This window comes from Notamacropus eugenii, chromosome 7 (genome assembly GCF_028372415.1).
Source record: "Notamacropus eugenii isolate mMacEug1 chromosome 7, mMacEug1.pri_v2, whole genome shotgun sequence".
Classification (NCBI taxonomy): Eukaryota; Metazoa; Chordata; class Mammalia; order Diprotodontia; family Macropodidae; genus Notamacropus; species Notamacropus eugenii.
Genome location: NC_092878.1, coordinates 78,228,330 through 78,250,500, shown reverse-complemented (window position 1 = coordinate 78,250,500; position 22,171 = coordinate 78,228,330). Strand labels below are relative to the sequence as shown.

Genomic DNA, 22,171 nt, shown 5'->3' with positions numbered 1-22,171 from the left:
AGTGGCAAGATACAGATCAGGACTGGAGATGACCCTGGATGTAGTGGGAGACCTTGGCTTTTTTAAGCTAAGGTCTTTCCCAGGTCTCACTTTAACTGTGGCAATGTCCATTTAAATGATTAAGGCTAGGTAAGAAATGAGGCAGAAAATGGCCTTTTACCTAGTTAAAAAAAAAAATCAATCTGGGAGGGAAGAACCTCAGGGTTTCTGGCCAAAACAGAAACAATTACTATTTACATTCATTTTGAGACATCAGGTCCCAAATAATGACCAAGTGGGGCTTAGGCTAGCATCTATTTTTGGCCAGAGTGATTTGGGTTTAAGGCATGGTCCTAAAGAAAGAAATCTAGTCAGTAAACCCCAAGATATCTCTGGGAGGGTATACCCCTAGGCCTCATCCAAAGTAAAGTTCACATCTCCATTCTCCCTTCAGGTGCTTCCTTCGAAAGCATTCATCAATAAAATCCCCTCCCACCATTTAAGAAAAGCCTTTTCCCCTCCCCCTTTCAATCTAAACACCTCTTCCTTACCTGTTCCCCTATAAGCTATAAGCTATGAGACCAGAGAAGTCACCTTCCCCTCATTGCCAGCCCTTGATTTGACCCAGGCCTGACACAAAGTAGACATTTCATAAATGCTTATTGACTATTACTGACTTATCATCAGAGTAAAAATACAATACAATTTCTCTAACAATTACCTAGTCTTTCATACTCCAGGATCACAGAATAATTTACAAAGCTGGGTTGGCAGTTTAATTTCAGGTCCTTGTAAAAATTATGAAACCAAAGGCAATTTGGTGAAAGGGGTAGGATAATTAAACCAAATTTAAATGATAAGACTTTTAGAGTTAAGTGATTAAGAACCACCAATCATATTATTCTATGCCAGGCACTAGATACTAAGGATACAAAGGGAAAAATGAAAGTCTGTGAGCTTACCAAAAAAAAGTGAAACAAATACAAGGTAAATTGAGGAGAGGGGAAAGATCAGGGAATACCTCATCTAGGGGAGGTCAGTCACTTGGGCTGATATTTGAGATAGTCTGTGCAAAGGGAGAATGAGGGAGAAGCAGGTCAATTGTTCAGTTCAGGCATTTTTTGTAGGAAGACCACCAGGAAACTACATCAAACGCCCAGGATTTAGTCCTTTGAACCAATTAAGCTTCAAAGACAGTTGCAATATCTTCTAAAGAAAAATTAGCCTAGCCTTCCTGGGGGAGGGCCTTAGGCTACTGCTCCTAGCATGAACTGGCTATAATCCTTGTAAGTAGGAGAACCCTTCATAATCATAGATCCATCTAAGTATCAAGTCATTTATAAACTCCTGAATCTTAAAGAATCTTAGGGAGAAAAATAAAGTTCTTACACGGAATGTGAAACCCCGGTACAGTGAGTACTCTGCACACAGCAGGCATTTGATTGTTCTTGGTTGAATTGCTGGATGGAAACAGCTAGTTGAGACCTTGAAATCTCTTTTTATTTTATATTATAAATCATAAGTCATATAATGAGCAGAAAAACACTTATGTTCAGAGAAATGCCTTCTTCAAAGTCACACAGCTACTTAATGGCAAAGCTGAGAAGTGAACCTAAGGTTGCTGAGGGCCACTCCAAGGCTCTTTTTACTATACGGGATGAATCCCTAGTGAAATTGTGTTTTGTATTTTACAGAGGCAGTGTGGCAGAGAAGAGTAAGATGGCACTGGAGTTAGGAAGATTTGGGTTCAAATCCTACATCTGACATATATTAGCTGTGTGAACCCTGACTACTTTCTTAATAACCTCTTAGTGCCCCAGGAAACATCCTTAAAATATAAGTTAAAGATGAGCTGCTGCTGATTATCTATGGAAAGAGTTCTGTACCAGAAGTTCTTTACACAGATGAAATCATAGGTATGGTCACTCCTATTTTTTAAAAAATTAATACAGGATAATGAATTTACTTCTCAGTTTCATTCTTCCCACATTAATTTGGACTCTAGTATTAAGTTATTTCTAATGATTCAAAAGAGGAACAGGCTCAAGACTACTTCTAAATAAACAATAAAGAGTTTGTATATGACTATAGGAAGACTGGTAATATTATTTAAGAGGATAAGCAAAGCAGGTCAGAAGTACTATTTACATGTAACTATATTGTTAAATTTATAAACTTCACTTATCTATTCACTAAAGCTTTTGACTTCATCCTGGAATCTTGTTAGCACTTATTAATTCCAAAGCATTAAAAGTTTTTGGGATACACTCTAAATATATTGTATGATATACTTTTCAGTGATTCAAACCAGGGAGTGACTCAACAACAGTTCAGGTGAACAAAGACTGAAGGGTTTTAACGGATTGCAAGCCAGTATGAACCAAAGTATGATGAAACAGTGCCACTGGGGTACATGAATGTCACAGATTGTTACTGAGCTGTAAAAATGATGAATGTGATGACTACAGAGAAGGATGCGAAGACTTGCATGTACTGATGAATAGTGAATTAAGCAGAGCCAAGAAAACAATGTATATGATGACTTAACAATGGAAATGGAAAGAAACACCACTATGACAAAACAAATGAAAAAGAATGCTGAAAATCACAAAGAACAAGCTTGGTCCCAAAGAAGAGATATGAAAAGTTACTCCCTATTCCCTCCACTGGGAATGAGGAAAGGAAGGGTAAGTGCATGAGTGTGGAACATGCATACAATGATTGATTTTTGTTTTCCAATGAATTGATTGGTTTGGTTGAATTTTTTTTCCTTTTTATTATTTTTTAAAAAATTATTTGTCATATGGTTCTCTGGGAGGGGGTAAAGGTGAAAATATAGGCAATGTGAAAACAAAAGATATCTATATTTATATCTATCCATCTATCTATAAATGATAGTGGTGGAAAGGTGACATAAAAAAGAGTGGGTGAAGAAATAACAAACTTGTCCAGCAAATTCTTTTCTCTATCACTTACAGTACAGCTACTATATTTGAACTCCAGCATTAAAGTCCCTCATATGCTGCACAGGGAAGCAGAAATGACTCTAAGAATACACAGATGGGAAGATCGGCTAAACTAAAGCAAACAGATGCAGGGGAAGTCTGTGGGAAGTGACCAGTTTCCAGCCTTCTGAAGGACCAATTTTCATGATAAAGGGAAGAGAAGAAGAGATCAAATCATTATGGAAATTCAAAGACACTATTACAGCTAAAAAAGTGATTAAGAAGATACTACTCACTATTGACCCACATGCTTTTTTTCTCAATCTACACATTTACTGAAGGGATCCTGGGATGAACATGAGATAGGAAAAATTAGACTTTCAAAACCAAAACTCTATAGCAGATGACATCATGAGAGTGTCATACCTGACTGAAGGATACACAAAAATCAAGTTCCCATTATGCTTATTGTTTGTTTATGATTAAAAAATTTTTAAAAAGGATCTGACTTGGTTGCACAAATGTGACCTTCTGAAGCATCTATTCCAACTCAATGCATACGCTAAAATTATATAAGATTCCTTGAAAGACCCAAGGATAGATTTGATTATTAATTTTATTATTTACTTTAAATTGTTGTTTCATTTAATGATTAATTACTTTATCAATATTGACAATATTAATGACATCAATACTGATAATTAATATTAATGACATTAATATTAATGGGGAATAAAACACGCATACATTAAGTGCTTGCTGTGTGCCAAGCACAGTGCTGAGCCCTAGACAAATATCTCATTTGACCCTTACAACAATTCTGAGAGGTAGGTGCTCTTATTATCCCCATTTTACATTTGAGGAAAATGAAGCAAGAAGAGGTTAAATGACTTGTTCTTGGTCACGCAGGTAGTAAGTGTCTGAGGCTGGATTTGAACTCAGATCTTCCTGACTCCAGGTCCACCTAGCTTACTTGAGTAAGGCATACACACATGCTTGCTAAAGACTTTTTCCATTGGCTATGGAGGTTATCTTATACTGAACTCAAAGGGAAGAAGGGTTCCCAATAGAGCATGAAGTCCCCTACATACTCCAATTTGCAAATGCCATGCTGCTAATAGCATCAAATTGTGAAACACTGCTGAGCCTCCCAAATTAGATCTACAATCACTCAAATGTGCCTAACATTTCACAGGAAAAAAAAAACCAAAAACAAATGTATGCTCATTTTCTGCCATCTAGTTGCTAATACGTAGTCAGATGGAAAGTTCATAGAGCTGATTCATTAATTTTATCTCTTGGAAAGACATTGCAAATCAACAATGTCCCTAAGTCCACAACTAAAGCGGAGAAACAAAATGGGCTAGATTGCATTTGTGAAATCATGCAGTATTTTTAATAATCCCAAGCTTCCTCCAATAGTAAAAACTTTTCTCTAACTAACATTTTCTTTTGAAGATGCTAAATGGCTATGGATTGTGGGATACCAAAATCTTTAAGGAGTCAAAATTACAGGTCACTCAAAGCATTGTCAGCATGTCATAGTATTAACAGTACATAAAATGCAGCATATTCTGAAGAAGCTTCTCTGCTCTCTGCAGTAAGACCTTTAAAGTATTTTTTAAAGAAAATGATGTGATCCTTAATGAATAAAACAAGGGTCCCTTCACTACATGAACCAAGGGAAAAGCATAATGAAGCTTGCTACCTATTTTCTGACAGAGACATGATGGATTCAGGGTGTAGAATGAGTCATCTATTTTTTTGCACATGGCCAATTCAGAGCATTTATTTTGTCTGACTATCCATACTGGTTATAAAGCGGTTTTGGGGTTTTGAGGATTTTTTTCCTTTTCCAATGAGTGGGAGATTTAATGGAAAGAAAATAGATTCCAATTCATCTTAGCTTAAAATTAATTTTAAAAAATCTGAACGGATCACCCTCTGGGACATCTATTTTCCATTACTATTTTCCCCACTTTTTTCTATGACAGAGTTTAGATGATAAGGTCCACATGAGATGATAAGGATAATAAGAGACTCAGAATAACACTGGCAGGTATGAAAGAAAGGGCCATAGCTAGATGGTGTGGAACCTAAAATAAGTCACATCATATATTCTGCTAACCTCCACCCTCAACACTTTTTTATCAGGTTAAGATGGAGTGTCAAGGAAAACCTTGAATGGGTAAGAGTTGCACCAAGGCAACCTCAGAAGTCACCTAGTCCCATGTTGCTATTTTACAGCTGAGGAAAAATCTAGGCCCAGAGAGTCTAAATGACTTGTCCAAAGTCATACATCTAGCAAGTAGCACAGTGAGAACTCAAACCCAGGGCCTCTATGCCTTTCTCATCACTGTGGTTTCTACCATAGCTATTGACCTGCAATGAAGTCTAGTGCTCTTTTTTTTACTAGAGAAATCATAAAAATTCATTCTCTAGGGGTGTCACATGTAATTTGCTTTTTTGCTTTGGGGGCATGCACACATGCATACTTTTTATTAATCCAAGTCTCACCTTTATGGTCGTAAATTTCTGGAGGCAAATCATAAGGCACAGGAAAAGAGGTTGCTGGCTCCCGGTTTTCTGAAAAGACTTTCCTCTTGACTTTGAAGGTATCCATTCCCTGAAGAAACACAGGGTGATATTACTAAAGCATCTAAAATTCTGGGGAAAGAGATGCTTTGTGGAATAAATGCTTTTATGAAATTTACAAGCCAATCCAAGTTGGTTCAGGGAAGCTAAAAAGCCCTGAGAAGCCAAATTTTTTCCCCTCCACTCCCACCCAAATCTTCTTTTCTATTCTTTTATCTAAAACGTTATCTAAAAAGAGGTTCAAGCAGATAATGCCTGTACATATTTCATAGAGAGAAAATGGAACCAATTTTAGGCATCACAGTCCATTTTTAACATAATTCCACATAAAGTTTGCAGGGAACTCATGTAACTCACTGTGCAAAACACTTTTAAGTACATTATTATCAATTTTCCAGACTGGCACTGCCACAGTAAAAGACTACTTGTAGTAGAATAAGGTGAAGGATGTGACTGAAAAAGTCCCAGCAGAGGTAGTAAGAGCCTGGGTCTGCAAGTTTGGGGATGGCAGAAGGGAACAGGGAGGAGAGAACAGAGCCAAGAGATATCAAGAAGAAAGGGGCCAGACAGCGTCCCATTTCCTGCATTCACCAGAGATGAGCTCTGTGAAATAAGTTACAATTTTCAGTTTGAAGAGACTACAAATTATCTAGTTGAATATTCTCATTCTGTGGTTGAGGAAACAGAAGTCGAGAGAAGGGCTGGAAACTGCCTAGGGCCAAACAGGTAAGAAGGTCGTACAGATCTTCTGACTAAATTCAGTGGGGCACTGAGGATGAGTAAGAAGGTCGTACAGATCTTCTGACTAAATTCAGTGGGGCACTGAGGATGAGCGGAAGGTTAAAGATGATGCTGAACTTTTGAGACAGGATGATTAGGAGAAGTAAAGCAGCAGAGCTGACACCAGGCTTTTTACAACTCATTTGACTTTGTTATTTTAGAAGGCAATCTCAAGAGGAAGACTGATAGTGTCCTAGAATTACATAAAGAGAAGTACACAGAACAGGGTTAAAACTAGACTGGGCCTTGAAGTCATGGTTTGCCCTTTTGGAAAAGGGGAAGTTTAGACATGAAGCTGGAAAACAGGTGGCCAAAAGAATACTAATTAAATTTGCTATGGCACTTATTTATTATTCAAGAGAAATTACAAGCATAGCCATTATGTAGCATCAAGTTAGAAACCGAAATGCTAGGTGGCACGGTGGATTGAATGTAGGAAGAAGACCTGAATTCAAATCCTACCCACCTTACTAGCTGTGTAACCCTGGGTAAGCCACTTAACCTGTTTGCCTCAGTTTCCTCAATTATAAAAGAGGGATAATAATAGCACCAACCTCCCAGGGCTGTTGGGAGGATCAAATGAGATAACAATTTGCAAAATGTAACTTAGCACAATGCCTAATGCAGAGTAAGTGACACATTAGCTATTAATATTAATCAAGGGGCTCAAAGATAGCCTCTAGCTCTAACTTTATGATATGATGTTGCTGCTATGGATCTGTACCCATGCAGAGGTGCACAATGAGTGACCAGATCATCTTGAAAGCATTCCTCTTAGTAGAAATACTTTTTAACTCTTAGTATAGTCAGAGCTACTTAAAAGTTCTTTGAGTTTCTGTAATACCTTTTTTTTAAAGTCTTTAACATTCTTTTTAAACATTTTCAGTTCCAAGTTTTCTCCCTCCATCTCTAGTCCGTCTCCCACTCATCGAGAAAGCAAGTGACATAATGCTCATTATACATACGAAATCATACAAAATATATTTCCATATTAACCATGTTGAAAAACAAAAGCAAAAAAAGCAAAGTAAAAAAAAATGTGTTTCAATCTACATTGAGTTAATCAGTTCTCTGGAAGACAGCATTTTTCATTACGAGTTCTTTGGAAGTGTCTTAGAGAACTGTACTAATCAGAGTAGCTAAGTCTTTCACAGTTGATTATCATTCCAATATTTGTTACTGTGTACAATGTTCTTCTGGTTCTGTTCACTTCACTTTTTACCAGTTCATATAAATCTTCCCAGGTTTTTCTGAATCCGTCACCTTCATCACATTAGTCCATAATTTGTTCAGCCATTCCCCAATGGATAGGCACCCCCTCAGTTTCCAATTCTTTGCCACCACAAAAAACTGCTATAAATATTTGTGTACAGATGAGTCTTTTTTCTCAGATTCTCTCTGGGCTACAGACCTAGCAGTGATAGTGCTGGTTCAAAAGGTATACACAGAGTATTAGGACTTTTTTGAAATGAAGCTGATAACCCTGCTGAACGTACCAGAACAATTTCTAAAAGGCAATGATACTGGAGATTTCTGCAGTGGAATCATAGCAGAGTTAAAAAGGAAAATAGAGCCTACATTTGGGGCTAATCCTCACTTCCCAGAACAATGGAACTAAGGATCCAAGCAGGCCAATGATAGTCAGTGAAACCGTTTCTACACCAATTACCCAGCACAGTGACTAGGACAAGGCAAGCCCTTAAATAGTTGCTAAATGAATGAGTCAATCAATGAATGGGATTCCTATATTTTTGGTTACACAGAGGATTTTTGTGTGGCACTAAGCGGAAGGTGATCAGGGAAATAGAGCTTCTAACCACCATTCATTGACACCATTGTAGTATCTACCTCCCAGGTACTGCTCCTCCTCCCTAAAGCCCAACCTCTCACATTCAGCATAGACATATTCTGCCTCGCAGGGCTACAAGGGGCTTTCATGACCATCTCAAACAATAACTTCACTTTATAGAAGAGGAAACTTGAGGCCCAGAATGGTTTGCTCAAAGTATAAGAGTATACTATGGAAGAATTTCAATGACTTTATAGAGCTGGAGTTAGACATGATTTAATTCAACTTCCTTTATTTTAAAAATGTGGAAGGAAAGACACAAATCTTTATTATGTATCTACATACATATAGATATTATGTATTTATTACGTATCTACAGCTAAGTGGTAAAGTGCATAGAACCCCAGGCCTGAAGACTTGAGTTCAAATTTGGCCTCATTTGCTTAAGAGCTGTGTTACCCTGGGCAAATCATGTATCCTTTGTCTGCAGAAGTCTCCTCATCCATAAAATGAGAGTAATTGCACCCACCCCTAAGGGTTGTTGTGAGGATCAAATGAGATAATAACTGTAAAGAGTTTAGCACAACATCTGGCACACAATAAGTACTATATAAATGTTAGCAAGCATCATCACTGTCACCATCATCTACTACATGCCAGACCCTGTGCTAAGTACTTGTCAAATATTACCTCATCTGATCCTGAAAACAACACTAGGAAGTAGGTGCTATTATTATGGCCATTTCACAGCTGAAGAAACTGAGGTATGCTAGAGGCTAAGTGACTTGCCCAGGATCACATAGCCAATAAGCGTCTGTGGCTATATTCGAACTCGGGTCTTCCATCCTCCAGGCCTGGCACTGTGCCACCTAGCAGCCCCAAAGAGCATAAGCAATTTGACCCAATTGGTAAGTTAAAAGAGATAGGATTCATCCTACTAACAGGGCTGAGAAAAACCCTGATGTTCTATCCCTTGTGAGTCATGTAACAGGTAAGACTTATCAAAGGATCTGAAATATGTTAGGGGAAAGTCAGGTCAATATGAGAAAAATGTGCAATGCATTTAAACTTGAAACATTTGAGAAAAGAAACAGATTGCAGACTAATGGCCATCACAGTCACCGTTAAGTATTTTCTGGGAATTTGGATAGAAGTCATTTTCTTTTCCCTTTCTTTAGTCGCCATGAATAGATCCTCATAGCTTCCTAAGCTCACTATGATTCACTAGACACTCGGATCAACCTTCCTACGCATCTTGCCATGTGTTTCTTCTGTTGTGTCTATCTTTCTATTCAAAGGAAGGTTGGCTCCATCCAATTCTGACAAGGACTGACAAACATTTATGTCCTTGGAGTGTCATTTTTGTTCCAAATTCTAGGGTTTATCATAAAAGGCCTTCTTTCTCCTTCAATGTGTTTGCAAAGTAATTTCAGGCCTTCAGCTAATTATTCTTATTTATTTATCATCTGTGCTATTCCTGGGCATTTCTGAAATCAAAGGACATACTTCTATGCTGCAGATGCTTCCATGATAGAAAAGACAATGGCAATGCATAAAACACCAGGTGAGAGGGAGGATACATCTCATAGCTCGGAAACTGCCAGTTTTTTCCTCTAATTGCTTTGAGAGTGAAAGAGCTCATCAGCCCTGCTCCTATTTGAACTCCATAGCAAAGTTTCATCATACGGAGCAAACAGTATGACTCGAACTGCATTCCACTTTTTGTGATTACTGGGGAAGGGAGTAGGGGGAGGAAGTTGGCGTTTATATCAGAAGCATACTAAAGCAGTATGCTCTATATAGAAACCTATACACAAATTAAGGTTTCCTTCCCAGAAATACTGCTCGAAGAACATGACTGAATCCTCCAAGAACACACTGTTCAAAAATGCAGCAGCTGACAAGGTAGACAATGGCAGCCATCAGCTTGCATAACAACAACCATAATAAAAGTTCCTAATTAGATGGTGCATTATGGTTTCTAAAACACATTTATACATCCATTTATCTCCCCTCACCTTAACCCTGCATTCTTCCAAACTTCCCTGTTATTGTCAAGGATACCGTTACTTTCTTAGTCACTCACCTCCAAAAACATACATGTCGAACTCTGCTCCCCACTTGTGCTCATCCCACAAGTCCATGCTGCTACCAAGTCTTACCATTTCTACCTTCCCAACATTTCTTGGATAACCCCTTCTCTCCACAGCCACAACCACTGCCCTGATAGTACATCACTGTACTTGTGGATTACTATCACAATAGCCTTCTGGTTGTTCTTTATCTCTAGGCTCTCCTGGTTTTAGTCCAACCTCCACCCATCTGCCAACATAATCTTCCTAGGAATTGCAGGTCTAACTATGTTGTTGTTCAGTTGTTTTTCAGTTGTGTCTGACTCTTTGTGACACCATTTCGGGTTTTCTTGGAAAAAATGCTCAAGCGATTTGCCAGTTTCTTATCCAGTTCATTTTACTGATAAGTGAAGTGAATATACCTGAAGTAAACAGGGTTAAGTGACCTGTCCACTTAATAAGTGTCTGAGGCCAGGCTTTCCTCACTCCAGGCTTGGTGCTCTACCCACTGTATCATGTAACTCCCATGTTATGCCATTTGCATAATTTCAAATTGTCATCAGAATGGTCGTACAATTTCAAAGCTCCACCAACAAAGTATTAGTGTGCCTATATCTTTCCACAATCCTCCCAATATTGACTTTTGCTATTTTTTTGCCATCTTTGCCAATTTGAAGGTTAAATGAGATGTTTGAAACCGCTGGTTGTTTTGATTTACAATTCTCTGATTAGTGATTTGAAGCATTTTGTTCACATAGTTTTGAATACTTTCTAGGTTTTTTTTTTGATAAGTGTTCATATCCTTTGATCATTTATCTACTGGGGGATGGCTACTAGTCATATATATACATGAGTACATGGATGGATGGATACATAGATATAAATCTTGAATGTCTTGTTCAGTTGTTCAGTCACATTCACTTTTTCCTGACCCCCTTTAGAGTTTTCTTGGCAAAGATACTGGAATGGTTTGCATTTCCTTCTCTAGCTCATTTTCCATTTGGGAACCTGAGGCAAACAGTGACTTGCCCTGGGTCACACAGCTAGTGAGTGTCTGAGGCTGGATTTGAAATTAGGGAGATGAGTCTTCCCATCTCCAGGCGTGGTACTCTATCCACTGTGTTACCTAACTGCCCATATATGATGGATATCAAACTCTTTTCAGAGAAATCTGATACAAATAGTTTTTCCCCCATTTGACCATTTCCCTTCTTATTCATTAATTATTATTCATTAATGGTATCAATACAGAAACTTTTCAGCTTCAATTTTCTTTTGCTTTAAACATAGTATTATTATTCATCAGTTACTTTAATATTTTTAAGGACTTTAATAATTTTTGAGGTGGTCCTAGTCTCACTAGTACTCTTCACCTCACCACTCACCTCTTCTTCCCATTTGATATTCGCCCTTTCCTCCCTTTCAGCTTGACCTGTTCCTTAGTTTTTAAATATCATTTTTTGTGCCCTTTTCCAAGAGGATTTCTCTTATTCATTATCCAGCCATCCTCTTTCAGTTTACTCTAGACTTTTACTCACTAATTCATGACACCTATAATTATGAGGTCTCTGTTTTTCCTCTGTATTCTACATGCTATCAAAACTTCAAAGGCATCTACTCTAGAATCTCCACTCTAGGTGCAATCTACCACTGACAACTTGGGCCTGCCCCATGGACTCCCCTTTTCCACTGTGCCTCCTTTTCAGAACAATGCCAATTACTATAAGTGTCACAGAAGACATTGCCCCGACCATGTCCATGATAGTGCTGTTCACTATTGCTCTACACTCTCTCTTGTTGACCTTTTCCTCTATACCAGCCTGGACATTTCTTCCCTAGCTCCATGCTCTCCCACTCCCCCAGGTGCGAATTGCTTCCCAGTAGTCCCATCTCCTCCCCTCCACCCCCAAGGACAAGTTGACTTTTCAAGCACCAAAATCCCCAGGCCTCATCCAGTGCAAGGACCTCATCTACACCAAAGATCTGTCTTCACTCACAGGAGTATTCATCAGTGAAACCCCCTCTCACCTTCAAAGTAGAACCTCCTTCCTCACACAAACTCCCTTTTCAATCTTTCCTTCATCTTCCTCAACCACTCCCCTTTAGGCTCTGCTCTGAGACCACAGAGATCACCTTCCCCTAACTGCTAGCCTTGACTTAACCCCAGATACATCCCTCATTCCTCTCTATTCCCCTGCTCCCCTCCATCCCCCTTTTTGTACTCTTTTATGCTGTCATGTGGTCCCACAAAAGCATTCACCTGCAGGAAGGGTGTTGTTAGGTTCAGTCCATAACGCCCCCTCGTCTGCCTCTTTACTATTACCTCTACCAGATTTCTGCCTTCAACCCTGTTTCTTTGTGTACTTTTAACAAGTCTCTTACTGGTCTCTCTATTGTTAGTTTGCTGACCTTGCTATCCTTGCTGCTGCATTTGTTCACTCCTTCTGCATTTCTGCTTGCGAAGCACGTACACTCTTCAGTTCCAGCTTCCTTTCTAAATATGTTTTACGCTCTTATTTATATTTCCAATGTCCTTTTTCCTCCTCTATGGTTGAGCTCAGATTTGTACGGTCACCCTGGGCTGCATCCTGAGCTCTGGCTGTTCTTCAAAACACATTATTCTTTTCCCTCCTATGTTGTCTAGTGGGTGCAGAATAACTTTGTGTTGTTTGTCTTTCCTTTGTACGTGAAAGTCTTTCTCTTGATTGCTTGCAGAATTTGTTTCTGAACTGCATTGTCAAATTTAACCACTATATGTCTCGGAGTTTGCAGAGTTGGCTTTATTTCAGATAATCTGTGAGTTCTTTTCATTGGAACTTCATTTTTTTATGTTTAGAAATTCAGATCAATACTCTTCTAATATTTCCTTCATCAAAAGTTAAGATTTTCTTGTTCTGTTGTGTTCTTCTGGGAGACCTATAATCTTTAGGTTTTCTCTACACATTCTATCTTCGAAATCCATGTTTGGCTTGCACAGTGAACTTATTTTTAATGTCATTTTTCTCTCTTCTAAGGTCTTCTCTTTCTTTCACTTCTGAGTATTTGCATTCTCAATCTCTTGTTCTCTCTTTTGTTTCTTTGGTGAGGTTAGTCACTGAAGATATGTTTTTCTATTCTGTTCATTATTTTTCTTGTGCAGGCCATAAACTCTGCTCTCAAAAATCTCATCTCTCCTTTAAACCATTCAGAATTAGCATAGGGAAGTCCCAAGTTCTCAAACTCCACGGGGTCCTATTTCATCAAGTGTCAGATCATTTTGCTTTGTTTTGCTGTATTTATTCACAGATGATTGAACTCATTTATTAGACATGGAAGCTTTATTTCCTCCTATTTTACAGTTTTTCCTATTTTTTCTTTCACAATTTCAATCCATCCCCTTTTGTCTCCCCCCCTCCATTTTCCCTATCACTCACTTTTTGATTACTTCCCTTCTGATAGTGGTTTTCCTTGGGAGCTAGCTCTCAAATCATCTCAGTCTGTTTCTGCACTGGTTCATCAGCCTAGGTCTCTAGTGTAGCTGATTTTTGTCCGAATTGGCCCCTGCTGAGTACTGTGCTCTTTACCTTGGGCGTGGTTGAGTGATGCATAGCTGCTCATATGCACAGTGTTCTGTCCTGGTGATCTGTCCTACTTCTCTGTTCTTCAGTTCTCTGGTCCGGCATCGGCAATTCATAGCTTTGCAGCACTGGTGCTTTCAGGTCCTCACTCCCAGCAGGCTTTTACTTCTGAAGAGCTATGGCCATGCTGGCTGTCAAGGCACAAGCAAACTTCAGCATCCTGGAGCTGGGATCTCCATTGTCCTGGGAGGTGGGACAGGGACCAAGGTACAGTGGTGGGATTTGATGCATGCCTATGTTGTGTCCCTGGGCCTACTGGGGCAGCTCTGATACTGATAACATGAGAAAAAAGAAGATTGGTGCTGAGTGAGCTCAAATATCAGTTCCTGGGTTTAAGGGGATTGCCTTTTTTAACCTTCTTTTGAATTCCAGGTGTTCTAGGGCATGGAAACAGCTAAAGCTACTTAATATTTGGCACATAATTTCTGTTTTGGGGAGTTTTGAGAAGTCAAAGTTATGAGAGAATAGTCCACTATTGCTCATGTGATCCAAAGTCTAGTGTTTTAAGATTTGCAAAGTTCTTTACATGTATTATCTCATTTTATCCTCATAACAAACCTGGGAGATATCCCTAGTTTACAGATGAGGAAAGTGAGGCAAAATAAGTTAAAGAGGCTTGTCCAAGTTCACACAGCCATGAGTATAAAGCCAGATTTGAATTCAGGTCCTCCTAATTGCAGGTCCAATGTTCTGTTCACTGCCTACCTGCCTCATCCTGGTAAACAACTTCTTTGAGATCATATGGCTAATAAGAGAAAGAGGCAGTGTTTGTTGTCAGGTCACTTCTGTCCAAGTCCAGGACCCTTTTCCCCATTCTACACTGTCTCCTTATACTACAAAGAACACCACCAGATGACCTACCTCCTATAATCTGACAGTCACAGATTTAAAAGGACTATCCCCAAAACTCCTGGAATATTTGTCCATTCACATGGAAGGAACATTTCTTATAGGAAAATTTTGTAAGTCTACTGAAGTATAAAGAACAGGATACCCAAACAGTTGCTGTACGGTGAAATGAACCAAAGGCAACTTTAAAGCGTTGCTGGAGACTTCTTAGGGGAAATTTGTTCAGACTACAGCAGATACGGAGCATGTGGCTGAGCCTGGAGAACCATGCCTTCTTTATCACTGAATGACTGAAATGCTCTGACTGCTCTGACACTCTGGGCAGAAGCAACTAGGGGATTTCCTAACGTCCACTTTCCCAAGGGAATAAAAAAATGAGACACCATGCATAGGCACCTAATGAAGTTCTGCAAAACCCTAACAGCCACAAGCACTCACCTTAGGGTGGGTGAGACCTAGCGCTTCCAAATAGCACAGTGGCCATATCAGGTTACAGAGCTGAACAGTGATTCAATCTCTCTCCTGTTAGTCCATCCTCCACTTCAATAGCATGCATGGATTACTCTCCTTATCTCTGCCTCCTTAATAGGCTGGCTTCCTTCAAGTCTCAGCTAGAATCTTACCTTCAACAAGAAGCTTCCCCCTAAGCCTTCTAGTTCTCACACCTTCTCTCAGTTATTACTTCCAATTTATCTTGATAATATTATTTGTAAAGTTGGTTCCCTACTGTATCCCCCACTGGTCTGTGAGCCCCTTGAAAGCAGGGATTCTCTTTTACCTTTTTCTGAATCTCTAGCACTCAGCACAGTGTTTGGCATATAGAAGGTGATTAATAAAGGTGTACTGAATGACTGACAATACCTACATTTATTTGTTTTGTCTTCTGTCTTAACAGGTTTTTTTGGTTGTTGTTCTTCAGTTGTGTCTGACTCTTTGTGACCCCATTTGTGTTTTTCTTGGCAAATATCCTGGAGTGGTTTGCCATTTTTTCTTCCAGCTCATTTTACAGATGAGAAACTGAGGCAATAGTGCTAAGTGACTTGCCTAGGCAGTCCACAGGCTGGATTTCAACTCATGAATGAAGACAAGTCTTCCTGATTCTAAATCCAGTGCTCCATCCACTGCATTAACAGGGGCTAGTTTTAAATCATCAGTTATGTTACGCTCTCTGATCTATGAAATTAAGAATTTGGGCCAGAGGGTGTCGAGGATTTCTTCCAACTCTGTGTCTATTAACTACGTAAGTGGAATTACCTACAAGTGTTCTCACCAATCAATGACTCAACCAGCATTTATTAAGCTCCTATTACATGCAGAGATAAGAGGTGGGGATGCAATGAAAAAAGTGACTGTCCCTGAAACACAGGGAATTTACAATTAGCCAAGGGAAAAAACCTACAAAGTACATATGAAATAATACAAAAAAACAGACACAAAGTGATTTGGAGGGAAGAATATTGGTAGGGAGATGAGGAAAGGAATGATGTAGAAGACAGAGACTGAGTTTAGCCTTTAAGGAAACAAAAGGGTTCTGAGAGCTGGAGGTAAGTAGAGAAGGCATTCCAGGCATGGTGGGCAGCCTATACCCCTAGAGCAGAGAGATGGAGAATCTTTAGGAATAATTCAGTGTCTAGTAAGGCTAAATAATCGTGTGTGTGTTTGGGGGGGGAGGGGGAGGGAGATGGGACAGGACGGTGTGTGTGCATGTGTGAAGGGGAATGATACATAATTGAGCAGGAAAGTTTCCCAGGAAGGGCTTTAAACACTAAATACCAAAGAGAAGATTTTATAATTTGATCCTAGAGAGAAGAGGGTTATTGAAAAGGGTCTACTGAACAGGGGAATAGGTCAGCCCTGTAATTCAGGAAAATCACTTTGGTAGCTGTGTGGAGGACAGACAGGAATGGGGAGTGACTTAACAAAAGGATTAGATTAGAAGACAATAGTCTGGGTGAGAACTGATAACAATTCTGAATTAGGATGGCTGTGGTATGAGAATGGGAGAGATGCTGGGGGGAACAGAACTGATGAGATTGGACAATTTGATTAGAGATGGGGAATGAATGAGAGAAAGACTGGTTGATGACAATGATGTTGCAAATAGGTAAGTTAGGAAGAGGATTTGGGAGGAAATATGATGACATTTCTTCTGGACATGTGGAATGTGGAAGTCAGTGACTAAATTTACTGGAATAGTGCTTCTCCCAATGGGAAGAGGTGTGGTAGTGGGAGAAAGAGACCTGTTGGTTCTAAGCCCCCACCATGTTGTTGACAGCTGATGCAATCCTTTAGAGTAACAATTGGAGGCAGATACTTATTTGCACTCACCTTAAATATCAATCTGTTACAGATCCTGTTGAGTCTATTACCTTCATCTCTTGTTTTTCACTCCCTTCTGTCCTCTGACTCTGCAGCCATCTTGGTATAAGCTCTTGCCACAAAATGCACACACTATTGCTTCATTTTTCTAAGCTGTACAAGAGGGTTGGTAATACTCATATTACCTACCTCATAGCATTATTGTGAAAGTAAATTAAATTGCAAATTTAAAGAACCCTCTGAACACAAAAGTCTCCAATTATTACTAATTGTCATTACTACTAATAGCACTAAATGCTAATATTGCTAATATCATCTATTAATAAAAAAGGCAAAAGAGATTTTGACATTAGCTATTGCTGTAATCATAGGACTGTTTAACAAAGACAATGAAACAGCTAGCCACTTTAACCTCTGAGTCTCATGTTATTAATTTGTAAAATAAAGTAGTTGGATTAGATGACTTCTTAGGTCTTTGTAGCCTAGAGGCCACATATGGCCTTCTTTCTGGGTCCTTGGGTGTAGCCTTTTGACTCCATCCAAACTTCACAGAACAAATCTCCTTAATAAAAGGATTTGTCCTGTAAAACTTGGACTCAGTGAAAAGGTCATACTTGAGCACCTACAGGGCCACATGTGGCCTCGAGGTTAGGCACACTGCAAAGTTGGGCTTATTTCTTCCAGAAAATATGGTCTAAAGAACAAAGAGTTTGAGAGTAAAAAAGGCCTATATTCAAGTCCCTGATTTGCCACTTGGTAGCCAGGTGATAGTGGAAAAATTATTAAAGGCTGAGCCTCAGTTTCCCTTTTTGAAAAGAAGGAAATTGCTGTGACAATCAACTAAAGGAGGTATGTAAAAACATTCCCTAAACCTTAAGATGCTTATGTACTTGTTTGTTTTCTCTCACTCTCTTCTCATACTCTCATATTTCCCTCTATTCTCTCTGTCTCATATTCTCTCCTCCCAGTATTCTTTCATTCTCTCCCATACTCTCTTCTCCTCTCCCTCTACACCCTCCTCCCTGTCCCTGAACCAAGGCTTTTGGAACATACTATACACACACACACAACACATACACATGTGTATATGAATATACACATACATACATGATAGATAATATTATATACAATATATATGTATATCATCCCTATTTTACAGGGCTGTTATGAAGATTAAATGTGATAATTTCAATTTCAATGTAATATAAAATATAAATGTAAGTTATAATTAGCTTAAGGTTCAATTATTTCATTCAGAAAGGTGCAGAAAAACAGGAGCAATTTAGTAAATGGTTACCTTGAAACTTCTAGCCTTCCCAGTCAACTACCAGAGGTCTTATGTGTTTTAGGGGACCCTTCCCCATCTAAGTGGGTGAACAATGTCATTCCTATCTCCTGGCATGAACTGAGAAATACCTCACAACCTTAAGGAATGTCATATATCACTGGCCCAGAGCTCTCTGAAAACAGACACTTATTATCATGCCTAAGGAGAAATTTTTAAAGTTTCTGAGTTTCCTTTGAAACTCAGCAACATTACAGATTGGAAATATTTTAGATGCAAAATGTTGTTGAAAGCACAATTTACAGCAAAAGTATGTGCTCTGGAATACCTCGTGATCAGGGCAACTTACTAGTCTAAAGAACAAAAATTGCAACACTGGCTGCTGATAACTCAGAAATGTGGGTGTTGTGGACATGCAGTGCTCAAAGATAGGTTACATTTAAAGTACAAAATCAAAAAGATATAGATTTTCTTTTTTTAAAATTTTCTTTCTTTCTCTTGTATTACATCAGTAAAGTAGTACCAGCAGAGATTATTTGGCTGATTTGGTAATTCAGGCTTAAGATATTAATTGACTGAAATCTATTCATGTCTGAGCATGGAAGCACATACCTTTAAATCATGCTTTTGGAAAGGTTGGGGTTGGTGGGCCCCTTGGGTTCAAGAGTTGTGAGCTACAGTGGGGCTAAAGCTAATCCAGACTCTGCATTAAATTCAACTTTAATATGGTGAGCCCCCTGGAGTGTTAGGTCACCAGACTGCCTATGGTGACACAAACTTGCTCAAGCTGGAAAAAAAAGCTTCTGTAATGATCAGTATTCAAATAGGGACTACACTTCTAGCTCAGGCAAGATTGGGAGATCTAGACTCAAAGTAACAAAAATTAAAATCTTATGAAAAGTCAAGTAGTTCTCATTTTGGGTGGTGTTTAATCATTTTTCAGTCATGTTTGACTCTTTATGACCCTATTTGGGGTTTTCTTAGCAAAGACAGTGGAATGGTTTTGTTTCCTTTTCCAGCTCATTTTGCAGATGAGGAAACTGAGGCAAACAGAGTGAAGTGACTTGCCCAGGGTCACACAACTAGTAAGTGCCAATTCAAATTTGAATTCAGGAAGATGAGTCTTCCTGACCAGTCCTGGCGCTTGATGCACTGGACCACCAATAATTAAGAAATGCTGCCATGATTTTGAGGCAGAATGGTGAAAAGGAAAAAGCCAGGTGCTTGGAGTCAGAGAATTTAAAGCAGAGAGGGCCCAGAGCTTTCTAGTCCAGTGGTTCTTAAACTTTTTGGTCTCAGGATCCCTCTACACTTTTAAAAATTAATGAGGATGACAAAGCTAACTTTTATTCTTGGGGTCAGATCTATTGATATTTATCATATTAGAAAATTTTTAAATTTTATTCATTTAAAAAACCATTATATGTTAATATAAATAACATTTTTCATGTTTTATGATGTTTAATGATAAATAACTATATTTTGGAAAACAAAAAAAATTAGTGAGAATGGCACTGTTTCACATTTTTGCAAATCTGTTTAATGTCTGGATTAATAAAAGAGCAAGGTTTTTATGTCTGCTTTTGCATTTAATCTGTTTTAATGTTGTTTTGGTTGAAGTATATGAAGGAAATCTGAATTCACATAGAAAACTGGAAAAGGGAGGAGAATTTTAGTTGCTTTTTCAGATCATTGTGGATATTCTTCTTTGATAATATGCCAAAACTGTACAAATAGTAGCTTCTTAACAGTTACTTGTAGTGTAGAGGGTTAGAAACTATATCAAAGAACTTTTCATGTTGTGTTACATGCTCTATTAAAATTCATTGTTCTATCTTGCACTTTGAATGGATCTTTCACTAGTATGTGATTTTATTAACATTATACATTGGTCCCTTGAAAAATGTTGGTTCAATAAGTTAAGCAGATCATCCAGATGTTGACACATTTCACTTTGCGATATCAAAAAAAAATCACATTCACTAATATCACCACCAATCTCATCAGAAAAGTCTTTAAATATCAGGAAACTGTCAAGCTCAAAGTGGTAGATATATGTTTCCAAAATTCTAATTTTCAATTGAAAACTTGAATTTTATCACTGGCAATAAATCCCGTCAAATTCTTTTCCTTGAGGGTGACAGGCTCACTTTATTCATTCTCAAGGAAACATCTGTCAATTATTCAAGTAGATAGTCTGTCACTCATTCTTTCAAGTAAAAAGGGTGTTCCATGAAAAAAGCGACTACTTCAGCTCACAACTCACATAATTGTACAAGTGTCTTCCACAAGACAACCACTGTACTTGGGTATGTAGCAAGAAGACCTATTTTGTCGTAGAATATTATGTTTACTCAAGGTCAAATTTAATAAAATTAATAATATTTATTGTTTCACTGAGGACATTCTTAATCGAAACTGGGTTCTTTTTTTCTTCTGTGAGTGCCTGGCAGTAAAGAACGCAACTACTAACAGTACAGTTTCTTGCCACTATTATGATTTACGCTAAGACACCAGAAGTTTGAAACACCACTGCATTTGCAAGATCAGTGCAAATGTCAACACAGTGGTTCTTGGATATATCATATAGTTCAAAATTCCTATTCAACACTTTGAATATTTATGTACCCCTTGTGTTTGTCACCAAGCATTCCCATAAAAGATCTTCAATGATCAGGTGGTGTCAATACTGAATGTATACAAGTAAAAGAGCAAATCTAATCAGGTCTAGAGATTCATCCATTTTAAGGTAAAAGTACAATTCTGCAGAGAACTCAGTCTTCACCATTTCTTCTTTCTGCACTTTTATTTATTTTGTTAAACATTTCCCAATAATATTCTAACATCAACTTTTTAAAATTCTAAGTTCCAAATTCTCTCCCACACTTCCGCCTCTCCCCCACACATTGAGAAGGTAAGCAATGATACCCATTATACACGTGAAGTCATATAAAATATATTTCCATATTAGTCATGCTGAAAAAAAAAGGAAAAGAAAATTTAAAAAAATATGATTTAACCTGCACTCAGTCTTCATATCTACAGCTAAATCTTTTAAGTACAGATCATACAGCCTCGGGAAAACTCTGTTGTATGAGAATACAAAAGGCAAGTAACAAGTCAGCATTATTATGAAAATAGTTTTGACCTCAAGGACCCCCAGAAACGGTCTTGGGAACTCCCAAGGATCCATGGACCACACTTTGAGAACCAGTGATCTAGTCCAGCCTTTTTAATTTTACAGATGAGGAAACTGAGGCCAAGAATGGACTTGAGAGTGCATCGAAAAGGTCTGGCTTAGTTCTACAACTTACTAACCATGAGGTCTTAAGTAGCACACTGTATCTTCTTCTTGAACTATTTTCCTGATCTGCAAAATAGGATGAATATTTTCACTAATTAGTCTCACAGGACTGCTGTGAATAAAGCATTGTATAAACTGCAATGTGCTACAAGAACAGAGAACACTTCATTTTTTAAAAAATAAAGATTCTGTACCATAAACAAGGATCAGAGGTATAATATCTACTCCCCTTGAAGAAATTATATTCAATTAAATTCTCCAAGTCTGAAATAATCATCTCCTATATTGTGCCAGTGTGTTTTAAGCATCAAAGGAGATAAAAGAGGGCAAAATGTACTCTCTCAATTAAAAGAACTGAAAATCTAATTGACATAAGATCAGAACAGTTATTTCTATTAAAAAAAGGTCTATGTGATGGCCCTGAACCTGCAAACTTAGGGAAAAAAATGTTGATTTTTAAGTAGAAAAATAAAATTGAAAGTGGAATCTTTGTGAAAGGAAAGAAGTCTACTTTCTGATGGACTAATTATTCTCCTGGCAAAAATAAAACAAAGCCAAAAAAACACAACAACTTTCAGAGGAAATGTGAAGATTCTTGCAATGAAAAACTGAAAAAAAAAAATGGTATGAGAAAATC

The 22,171-nt window shown here is 38.2% G+C and overlaps 1 protein-coding gene across 16 annotated transcripts in view; it reads right to left on the bottom strand.

The window, feature by feature from the left end:
• The window catches only part of TDP1 (tyrosyl-DNA phosphodiesterase 1), a 181,345-nt gene that overhangs the window by 16,999 nt on the left and 142,175 nt on the right, over positions 1 to 22,171 (bottom strand). For 13 of the 16 annotated variants that reach the window (XR_011970128.1, XM_072622825.1, XM_072622829.1 and 10 more), the window contains one exon: positions 5,442 to 5,550. The exons of 2 other annotated variants lie outside the window; for them this stretch is intronic. Coding sequence is in view for 12 of the 14 variants with exons in the window: in XM_072622825.1 (XP_072478926.1) it covers positions 5,442 to 5,550 (109 nt within the window). In the remaining 2 variants the exon portion in view is untranslated. Of the gene's footprint in view, positions 1 to 5,441; positions 5,551 to 16,954; positions 17,099 to 22,171 lie in introns of those variants that run through there. One more of the 16 variants, XR_011970127.1, reaches the window with a different exon arrangement.